Source organism: Lycorma delicatula, chromosome 7 (assembly GCF_047948215.1).
Source record: "Lycorma delicatula isolate Av1 chromosome 7, ASM4794821v1, whole genome shotgun sequence".
Taxonomy (NCBI): Eukaryota; Metazoa; Arthropoda; class Insecta; order Hemiptera; family Fulgoridae; genus Lycorma; species Lycorma delicatula.
In genome coordinates, this window is record NC_134461.1 from 21125039 (window position 1) to 21137309 (window position 12271).

Here is a 12271-nt window from a genome sequence, read left to right on the forward strand (position 1 = left end):
TAACCGTTTTATAAAGAAAAAATTTTTAAATTATAATTTCAAGTAATTTTTAATTAATCAAACCACTACTTATTTTTATTTTAAGTGATTATCTAATTATGGATTGAATGGAAGAAGATACAACAATATATCGGTTAAATTTTTGTTTATAGTTGAAAATGTGAGAAATATAGTTATACATTAATCTACAAAGATATTAAAATCATCGTTTGAAAGTATTTTAATTAAATAAACTTACGTCATAATATAAAGGGAATAATAAAAATAAAAAAAAATAGAACGAAGGGAAATTTTAAGATCAAAAGGGAAATATTTGAAAATACACAATACAGCGTCGCTGACTAGGATGCCAGTTGGATGGAGGGAATGCGCGGGACCGCCAGCAGGAGACTGGAAATAGTCGCCGGGGGCGGAGGCGGAATTGGACCTAATACTGGAGCACACTGGCCACCAAGTCGACGTAGAGAAGAAGCGACAGCTCTTCAGAATTTACATAGACGCCTCCAAGCCGGTAGATCCTTACCTCCAGAATCTCCTTTAACGACAACTCCGACCGCTTCTGCATCGACATCGTCGTCTAACGTAAGGGGTAATAGACGACATAATCAGCACTTAGATAACCGTCCCCATATACTTCATAAGGTAAACAGTATCTTATATTGTTATATGTAGATAGCATGCATTTTATGTTTCATACTTATTGTTAAAACGTTTAGAATGCAATCATCACATATATAATCGTAGCTAAACGATCCGATAGTAAACTTAACGATCCGTAATCCTTTACGGGTTTTTTGTTAACATTTTCGTTGGATCTGATAAAAAATTATTTTTTTGGAGTGGGGAGGATTACTTTAGGCCAATATAAAATAATGATAGCTTAAAATGTATTTGTTGTCGCATGAAATATAACAATGATAAAATTTGAAATTATTTTTGAATTTTGATGATTTATTTTTTTATTTATCTTTATATATCTACATAGTTGTCAATGTAATAATTAATTAATTTGTGATAACTCGTAACAAATTGACAGCTAGTTTTTTTTGATTTTATCAGTATTATAATTTAATTGTTAGCCGTTGAATTCATTTCGACATTCAAATAAATACTCTTATTAATTATATAATAATACTAATATTTTAAATTTGTAAAAATATTAACTGTTGAAGAATTGAGTTTGTTTTTTTTAAACCTGTTATATACCTTTTATAATTCATATTTATCTATAATTATAAATAATAATACAGTATTTATTTTTACAAACATTTTCCATTAATTTGTTTTCATTTTTTATTATTTATTAATCACTTCAAAATTGTTTTCAAAAAATGTGTAATAATACGAATTTCAGTAATCGATAAAATCCCGGGAAAATTCCAGTTTAACCCATTAAGTATTTTAAACATAATGTCATGTCTTACTTATATAATTATAACAATAGTTATTATTTATAAAACAAAAAATCAATTAAACAATTCATCAATTCACAAATTTAAATAATTAGTAATTTTATCAATTAATTTCAAAGAAATATAGATAGGAAATATAGGTGTATAGATAGATAGGCTTAATTGTTTAATATTAAGTATGTAAAAAACATACATATTTATAAATGTACGAATGAATGTTAAATAACAAGTTTTTATAACGGTTAATTTTTTTTACTACAATTGTCATAACACGTTATTTGAAGTAATTTCATTTTTGTATATGTGAATTATTAAAAAAATGTTCATATTTCGAAAAAATAATTTACCATAAAATATAAAATATTTTTATAAAATAAAACGAAGATTTATTTTATCTTTATGTATTTATCTTTAGCATTTATCTTTATGTAGTATATCCCCGTGTATAAAGATTATATTTTACCGACAGATTTCGCGTAGATGTATAATAACTGACATGTAATCGTTTATTTTAAAATAATAAAAGCCGAAGTAAAACAGATCTGATTAAATATTACAATATTCCTAAAACAGTAACATTGTAGCATTTTTAATTTATTTTACCTGTAATTTTTAATGATGAACCAATGGAAATTAAATTGTGAAATCTTTCATTTATAAAATTTTTAATACTTAAAAATTAAAAAACTAAACAAAAATTAAACAATTACAGAATAAATTAATTATATAATAATTTTCACTTACCTAACTTTTATTATTATGTCCGAGCGCTTTCGTATATTAATTTATCATCAGGAACATTTATATGTTATGAATTATAATTATTTCCTTTACAAATATATTAGATGAATTTTGAATTTTTTAAAAACAAAAATTATAAATACAACAATTGAAGAAATTGACGTCGTCCGTCATATCAGTATGAAGATCTCAATTGTTATATAATTAATTTTAGAATAACTAGTCGGCCCGTCTTGCCAGAACCTGGACCCTCAGGGCCCAGGTTGGCTCAGGCGAACCCCGGAGTCAACTCAAAGGCTCCTCAGGGCATCACGGGGCCTACTCCAGGGCCATAGAGCTCGTTCCGGTCGCCATTCACATCTAATCAGACGATTCTACTCCCTGGACCTCCGCATTGTTCGTTATCCTCATGATTGTGAGAATAATACCGATCAATAATAGTTAAAGTATTCAGGCTCTATAGAAACCCGAAAAAGAAAATAAATTATAAAAGACAGAATAGTATTAGCTATGATAACTAAAGTACACACACCCTTGACGACGAAAAATTCATAATTTATTTCTTTTCCATGATGGCAGAAATATAATAATGAAGTAAAAAAAAACTAATCTTTTTTTTCCTTAATGAATATTATTAATTTACAACTTCACCCTCTCTGGGGGTAAATAAGTAATGAATATTTTTAATATTTTAACTTTCAAGGAAGCTAGGGCCTAGGTCTGTGGCTTAAAATCTTCCATGGTATACTACGAATGTATCCTGAAAATTTGAAAGAAATCTCAGTTATGCCAACCAAGAAACATATTTCATATTTTTCGAAATATTTTTGCGAATGATCGAATATTTTTTTTCTTTATCCCGAACAAACAAAAAACCCTATTTTCTTTACTTAATTATATAGATATAGATTTTATTTAATGTATATTTAATTCTATTATTTTTGTAATATTATTCATTCCATTGATTCGAATCATCCGTTTCAAATCCAGTTCGCACAGTGACAGAGACTCACTGTTTACAGTTCATTAATTCAATTCATTAAAGTTTTTACTTCAACCGGCAAATCTTCATTATTACAATATATTTATTTCGAGAGTTTTCGAAATGAAATGTATCTAAAAACTTTCTCAGTTATGCCAATTAAAAATTTGGTTGCGATTGATCGAGTAGTTTCTTTTTTTATTCCTAACAAACAAAAACCCTCTTTTTCTTTAATAGTAGAGATATAGATAATGTAGTGTATAAGAAAAACTAATGAATAATGATGTAAAAATTTAAAACGAGGTGCACATTCGAAACTATGAAACAATTATCGTCAATAGATATTTTAAGATGAATGTCTTAAAGACTAAGATTAAAAAAAAAAGTTATAAAATCTGGTCGTGCCAGCTAATCTAGTTCCAATGAAGAGTTAAGTTGTTATAAACTGATAAAATGTTACTTCGACATGGATTATCCAAAGTGATATCTTTCATTTAACAACTTTAATTTATGCTTTGTTACTGATAGAGGTAGAACATTTTTTCGTAGTGTTTTCGTTATTGTTTATTTATTTTTAGTTATGTTAATGTATCTATGTATAATTTTATTCTTTATTTTGTCTATTTTATATCTATAAATTGTATTTTCTTTAAATCTTCTAATGATGCGTGTTTTAATTATCGATATGTAAATAATTTTTTTCAATTTTTATTTTAAAAAATACAATTCTTGAAAGTTTCTTTTCTTGTTATTTATTTAAAAATTTTAACTTATTGTGTTTATTTTGACGATGAAATTTTGTTTAATTTTTATTTGGAAGGTATCAAAAACTAGAAATGTTTTTATTGATATATTATACATTATTTTTTTCTGTTTATTTATTATTATTTTTCTATTAATAATTTACCTTACTGCTTTTTATGTTATTTTTAATTATGCTTATAAACGCTTTCTTATCGATTCATACTTTATCAGAAGAGTTATGTATTAATTAAAAACCGATAATTTTAAAACATAGGAGATATATTTCTGTCTTTGTTCAGTCATTTGGAAAAACTGTTATTTCCAATATTAGTAAAATACAAAACACGGTGGCTTATCGTAAATTATTCATTAATAGATTTTATATACATATATAAAATTATGTCTTAGGAATGGTCGGCCTGAGTCTATACAAGAGATACTTCATTTACATGTCATATATATATATATATATCATTTTCATCTTATTGGTCAGCGGAGGGGGGAGGTTGCTAATTGTTCATTAGTTGAACAGATTGCAACGAACATGTTAGGAAAATAAAATAATATACTGTATATATTATTGTTTTACAGATTTACAATTTTGGGTAAAATTGTGTATGTGTACAAGTAAACTCACCCGCATAAAAAATTGCAAAATAGTCTCTACACAATATCTTCCAAAAAATCATTAATTTATTTTTTGTAGATTTTATTTACCTCCTCAATAATTGTGGAAAAACAATTTTAACTCTTCGTACCGGTTGTAAAATCTCCAATCTCCTATCAGAGTTCGTTTCGTGACGATTACTGACAAGGTAAAATCTTTTAAAGAAGCTTTTGTTTACTTGAGGAACTACTCTCTCTTTTCCTGTTTAACCTCCAGAACCACCGTAAGGTATTAATAATCATTCAGAGAATAAACGAGGATGTTATGTATGAATGTAAATGAAGTGTAGTCTTGTACAGTCTCAGGTTGACCATTCCTGAGATGCGTGCTTAATTGAAACCCAACCACCAAAAAACGGAGGACGAGCCAGTACTAAGTTGAGTTTCTGGAGCGTTTCAGCAGTGTGGGCAGCAGTATGTGGACAGGCATTGTCGTGCAACAACACAACACTTTTCGACAGCAGTCAAAAGGCTGCTGTCGAAGCAAACTCGGCGTTTGCTTCGAATCGCAGATTTTAGCTCGGCAGTAAGCATCTCACTGTAACGCGCACTGTTTATTGTCGTGCCCCTTTCCTCATAACGTTCCAGTTCTGGGCCTTGTTAATCCCAAAAAACCGTAAGCATCAGTTTTCCTGCGGACAATTTGGTCTTGAACGTTTTTTTGCAGGGCGAATTTGGATGTTTCCATTCCATACTCTGCCGTTTACTCTCCGGCTCGTAATGATGGATTGGTGATTCGTCTAAGAATATGTCCCGTTCGTTACCATAGCGATCCAAATGTTTTTGGCAGATGTCCAAGCGCGTTTGTTTATGCGACTGTGTGAGTTGTTTTGGGACCCGTCTTGCATAGACTTTATGAAACCCAAGTCTGTTGTGGATGATTTTGTAGGCAGAACCGTAACTAATTTGCAGACGATGTGCCCTTCATCGATAGTTACCCGTCTGTCTAAGAAAACCACACTCAATGTTTTCCTCATTTTTGGCGGTAAACGGTGGTCCGGCTCCTTGGTCGTGCGTAACACTTATGCGACCGTTTTTGAATTTTTCATTCCGTTCGTAGACACTCCGTTGCGGCAACACACTGTTCCCGTACTGTACCGAAAGTCTTCGATGAATTTCGGCCCCTGACACACCTTCCAACCACAAAAAACGGATCGCTGAACGTTGCTCTTCTTTGGTGCAAACAGAATGGGGGCAACCATGGTTAACGGCAGGGCTGCGATAATGGAACTAACCTAACAATTAAACCACGCAAGCGTCATCTACGCAACACGACAGTACTACCAACATAAACAAAAATATAACTAAATTGTGGATAATAATTGACTTACACTCGTGTGTGTGTATATATATATATATATATATATATATATATATATATATATATATATATATATATATATATATGAGTGATGATGAAACGTTATCAGATTTGAAACCACAAAAACTCCCTACCAAGTTTTTGTTATTTTTTTTATGTCAAACGGTTATCGGATTTGTCACCTGCGACCCCAAAAACCCCGCATAGCCATTTTGCAATTTCTTATGCCCACACCCTTAATTTACCCCCGTACGGGGGAATGTTTGCAAAAGTAATGGTGGAATATTGTATTGCCACCCGACTTCAGTAACCGTGCAAAATTACATCAATAGGCAATGTCAGGAAGTATGTTAAATTAAGGATGCAAGATTTGAGGATGAACATGAAAAAACCACTGTGAGTTAAAGAAAAGCAAGTAAAAAAACATCCTCCAATTTGTGGATTGGTGGATGTTTACAAGCTTTTCATTTAACAGTTTCATATAAATTTAGTCCGGGACGTTAATATCCGATGAAGCTTTTTCAGAAGACACAGGTATAATCAATGTTTGTAATTATTATCATGAACATTATAAAGTCTAGCATTACGCTGTGGTAAACTGATTAAAGTTGTCACTTTTTGGAGTGAATTATTACACCTCTTTATTTCGGTGGGCTTGCCATTCTGATTTACAACATATTTGGATCAGTGAGGAATATAACGGGAAATCAATAATTACCTTGTTGTTTTGAAAAATGTAATTTTTAAATAAAAATGACTTGCGATTCTTGTCAGGTAACCTACAATTATATCGGTTGCGTCACAATACAATTAATATATTCGGATATTTTCTTTGAAAAACGTTTTCTCTAATTAAAGTTATTAATTAAATTATGTACTTGTTACATACACTAAACCTTAACATTTATATAACATAAATTATATACATGCTATATTTATCTGTTATTGTAATTTCTTTGTGGCTGAATATGTTCCAACAGCGGAGATAAACTAATAGAACAACATACGTACATAGCAAATAATGTAGCTGTTACATAATTACTCACCCACATTGTCGTATGTTTTGTTTAGAATGTTTTTTATTTTACTTAAAATTTTCTTTATATAAATTACATAAAGGTTTATTTTAAAAAATAATGAAAATTATAATAATGGAGTTGAAACTATTGAGTTGTTTGCTCTTATAGTATAATAGCAATATGTCATTGCCCATGAGTTTGAGCTTTAATAACTTATTATAAAATAACGTTTTTTTTGTCTTCAGTCATTTGACTGGTTTGATGCAGCGCTTCAAGATTCCCTATCTAGTGCTAATAGTTTCATTTCGGTATGCCTTCTACATCCTGCATCCCTATATATATAAAACAAATATTATATATGTAAAAAAAAATTGTTTTACGTATTCCAAACGTTGCCTTCCTGCACAATTTTTCCCTTCTACCTGTCCCTTCAGTATTAAAGCGACTGTTCCAGGATGCCTTAATATGTGGCCAATAAGTCTGTCTCTTCTTTTAACTATATTTTTCCAAATGCTTCTTTCTTCATCGATTTGCCGCAACACATCTTCTTTTGTCACCTTATCTATCAATCTGATTTTTAACATTCTCCTATAGTACCAAATTTCAAAAGCTTCTAATCTTTTCTTCTCAGGTACTCCGATAGTCCAAGTTTCACTTCCATATAAAGCTACGCTCCAAACATATACTTTCAAAAATCTTTTCCTGATGTTTAAATTAATTTTTGATGTGAACAAATTATATTTCTGACTGAAGGCTCGTTTCGTCTGAACTATTCGGCATTTTATATCGCTCCTGCTTTAGTAATTCTACTTCCCAAATAACAAAATTCTTCTACCTCCATAATCTTTTCTCCTCCTATTTTCACATTCAGTGGTACATCTTTGTTATTTCTACTACATTTCATTACTTTTGTTTTGTTCTTGTTTATTTTCTTGCGTAGGACTTCATCTATGCCGTTCATTGTTTCTTCTAAATCCTTTTTACTTTCGGCTAGAATTACTATATCATCAGCAAATCGTAGCATCTATCTTTTCACCTTGAACTGTTATTGTGGAACTAAATTTTTCTTTAACATCATTAACTGCAAGTTAATATTTTATTTTAAAATAACTTTTAACATTTTGGAAATCTTATTTTATATCCAATAATTCTCTTTTAAGGTAAGCAATTTAAAAAAAGAAACTGAAGAAAAGTAATGAAAATTATCTCTTTTTGATTATATTTCTTTTCTTAGATAAATTTACGTTCGTGTGAAATTTGCAAAAGATATTTCCTACTAACTGTCAAATAATCAATAATTTTTCTTATTATCCGAACACAGTTTGAGCGGATTTTTAACAGAGGTATTTGAATTATCGATTATCTTACAAGTAACAGTTATTTAAGTCAGGAATTAGAAAAATAAATAAATAATTGTAATCTTTATAGATAATCATTTTGAGTAAGAGAATTTTCATATATTAATCAATATTACCAATAATTTAACCAATATTGGGATGAGAATAATATCTGATCAATTTTTTTAATAAGCCAACCACACAAAATATAATAATTGTTAAAAAAAAAAATGGAATCAACATCAAGACCATGTAATGTGATGTAGGCTATGTAAGTAGAATTTTAAGATTCCTACTGTCTCTACCGACGCTGTTTAATTTATATATTATGTACTTCATTCGGTTTGAAAGGTTTAAAACGAAATATCTCGATTTTTGATGATTTTATTAACGGTGCTACATATCTTGTGGAGAAACTTACATTACCTACCCACAAAAGACCATATAACATCATCTAACATGACGCATACGTATAGAATATCAGAATTCCCATTGTTCCTTCCTACCTGCCTGACGCGAGAAATTTTTTTTCAATTTTCATTTTGTCAATTTTCATCGATTTTTTGTCTAAGAATTTTTTTAACATCGTGGTACTACAGCGAAAAACAGCTGCGTCGATTGCAACAAGATTTATTTCAATCGAATTAATAGGAAAAAAGTTATTCGCGAACAAAGATACAAAAAAATATATACGGGTACCTACATAGCCTCCTTCTTTTGAAGTCGATTCAAAAATAAATTATAAACCAACAAAAAAAGCTTTCAAAGAGTTGCCATAAAAAGAGTTTTTTCATAACTCTGACTACTAAGGACTTCGCCCTCGACAGATTACTACTTAGGAGGAAAAAATAAGTACGGCGTAAAGTAAACATGCAAATAAGTAATTATATAAAATAGTTTTTCGATTTTTTGAGTAAAATTTTGAGATGTGTGACTGTATTATTCCATTTCCTAGACCGTTTTTAACCACACTTTTATCAGTGAACCGTATTCAGATATCATCCTTCAAAATTTCATAAAAATTGGTTAATCCAGTCTGAAATTTCAAGCAAAACGATAACTGAAGAAAAAAAGGCAAAAAATTACGCTTATTTTTTCTCCCATCCCTGAATTAAATTGCCCAAATACATAATCAAAGTGATATACAACTATATTGGAATCATCTAATTAGTACAAGAATGTGATTTTGTGTCCAGAAACGATAAAAAAGAAAGAAATGTTTTTTTCCCACCACTTATGAAATACTTATTATCCTCAAGTATTTCTTATGAAATACTTATCCTTAAGAAATACTTATTATCCTTTACTCCTGAAGAAAACATGAATGAAATACTCATACATGACATATTATTATAATGGAATAATTTAATCAGTGAAAAAGTGTGACTTTGAGTCCAGAAACTACAAAAAGAAAAAATGTTGTTTCGCTACCACGTCTTTATAGAGGTTTGAATAAGACCAACCATCAGAAAATATCTTAGCTACCTGAGGGGTATCAAATTACGTAAAAAATTTACCTACTCTTTGAGTAGTTTTAGATACAATATCCATAAGACCCATATCTCCTTGTCACCTTGTCTACTCACAACTAAATGGTATCAATGTCTAATATACAGAAATCATCGTACCAAATTTCATTCATATCGGTCCATCCATTTTAAAGATATAAATTTAAAAAATAGACCAACATAAATACGTAGATCCTTCTGGAATTTTTAAATGTTAAAATTGTATTTTTTCATTAAAAAGATTTTTAAAATCGTCAAAATCTGAAAAAAACCGACATTCAAAATTTTACTCGATTAGCTTACTTTCCGTTGTATACCATAATAATAAAATAGTACAATTGTATGGCCAGGAAAATAATAAGTATTTAATAACGAGTAGTCTCGATTATATACAGAAACAAACCTTGATCTTAAAACGGAATAAAAGACGAAATACAGAAATATCTTACGCGTGTATCTGCTGAAAGGCAGACTGAAAGTGATTGGCGATGTTAGAAGAGGAGGGGAAACCACGTGTTCAGTCTATAGCGGTGGTGGCTCGTGATGGAAACTTCCTCACCACCACTTCTTCACTGTTATACCTGTCTAAGATTGTCAGCCCCCGCCATTTTGAAACAAGATCATTTTATGAGAAATTCTTTCGAATATTTCATTTTCACTTGTAATAGAAAAAACCTTATTCCAAAATTTTATAAATATTTGAAGACACGTATATATTTGTTGTATAAAATATTTAAATAATGATTTTAATTAATAATGATGAAAATATTTAAATAATGAGATATAAAAAACATATATTTTTACAAATATAAATTCTTCCACTGCATAATACTAGTTTATTTTTATTGTTTTACACGCTTCTTAAATTAGCTTATCAAAACGAATACACCAGTGTTTTTTTGTAACTTCTAACAAGAGATAAATATTAAAAAACACGACTGCAAAAAAAAATTGATCTTTAATATAAAATAATTAAAGACCGTGTGGATAACAATTTTTCTTATACATAGTATTTGTATAATCTTTTTCAAATTTTTTTAATTTATTTAAACATATATATACACATCTTTATATAGGCTATGACACTTTTGGTAACGTAAGGATTCTATCGCGAGATCATACATTTAAATCGGTTCAGCCGTTTAGATGGTACGGTGGAACAAACACCTTAAATATATATATTAACTCCTTTTTGGACAGTCGTGTGAAAAAAAAAAAAACAATCATTGGGATTGAATTAGCTAGTACTTGAAGGAAAAAAAAGCAAATAACTGGGAAACCTTTAGTCAAAAGATTCTCGAATTGGATGAAGACAATAAGAGGATATTGATTATCACGCAGGAAAAAATACATATTTTTAGAACTTTTTTAGTTTGAAATTTTTTGTTTAAATTTTTGTTTGATTAAAATTTTGTTAATAATGGGATGGGTACTTTTCTTTATTGATTATTTGAAGAAAAATTTCAATAATAACATGAAATTCTTTATGTAAATAAAAGTTTTAAGAGTAATGCAACATCACTATATTACCCTATTTTTTTTACTTTCTATGAAACAATTTTTAAGATTTTGAACTCATCGGTAAAGATATAGTATTACAGTTCGCCACTTCTCTGCCTTTAGGTTACGTTAAATATCAAATTAGCTTTGAAATTACGTTCCGATTTTTAATTATTAGTTTTCCTTAATTACTTTTACGCTAGTGCTCCTAATAATCGAACGCCAGGAGTCTGACTGAACGGTTTATCTAGTTCAGTTGGATGCTTCCACAGGCCATACAATAGTTAGTATGTATGGTGGGCCTGGTATTAAGTGGCTACTTAGTAACTGAACGTAAAGCAATCTATTGCAATATATATTTGAGATATTAAAGCAAAATATTTTGATCAGTACTTTACTCCTCCTAATCTTAGTAAAGATACCTCATTTTCCTGAGGATTGTGAGCAGAATGGTTCCCGTTGCCTGAAAGGGAATTAAGGTACTCTTTTGGGTGAGGTTTGTCTTTTATTTCGTAATCCCTTTATGAATATATCCACTTTTTTACACTTCCAACACTTTTTGTTATACTTGATCCCTTCTTTTCCGACAATGTCTGTGGATTTTAACTAAATGCTCCATTGAGCAAGGATTTATTGATTCAGGAAAGAATTCATTCAGGTCTCAGTTTTGTTTACAAACCTATCCGGGATCTGTTATTATCACTTGGTGTTTATACAAAAAGCGCATTTTTGAAGTTTGGCCTCCAAATCTTTATTAGCACAATATAATAAAATAAATTCGGGCTTCTGTTCTTTGGATAAAATCTGATTTTTAAATTGTAATAATGAGGCAAGCCGAAATTCAGCATTTTTTTGAAAAATGTAAAGGAAGTTATCCGTGTTCAAAATGAATCAATTTTTTTTTTACAATTTTTATGATATAATTTTAACAAAAAATTTGTTTTTTACTAAAAGGGTTTAAAATGAAACTTAAGTTAGCAGCGCCCCTAACTGTTAGCATCCCTACTTAAAAAGTACAAAAACAGCAGTACGTTTATTTGT

The 12271-nt window shown here is 29.6% G+C and overlaps 1 protein-coding gene across 1 annotated transcript in view; it reads left to right on the forward strand.

Annotated features, from left to right (window-relative positions):
• The first annotated feature begins 366 nt into the window (after window positions 1-366).
• LOC142327928 (uncharacterized) overlaps window positions 367-12271 on the forward strand; it is a 140846-nt gene continuing 128941 nt past the window's right edge. The window contains exon 1 of the mRNA XM_075371304.1: window positions 367-642. Within this exon, the coding sequence (XP_075227419.1) occupies window positions 367-642 (276 nt within the window). The remainder of the gene's footprint in view (window positions 643-12271) is intronic.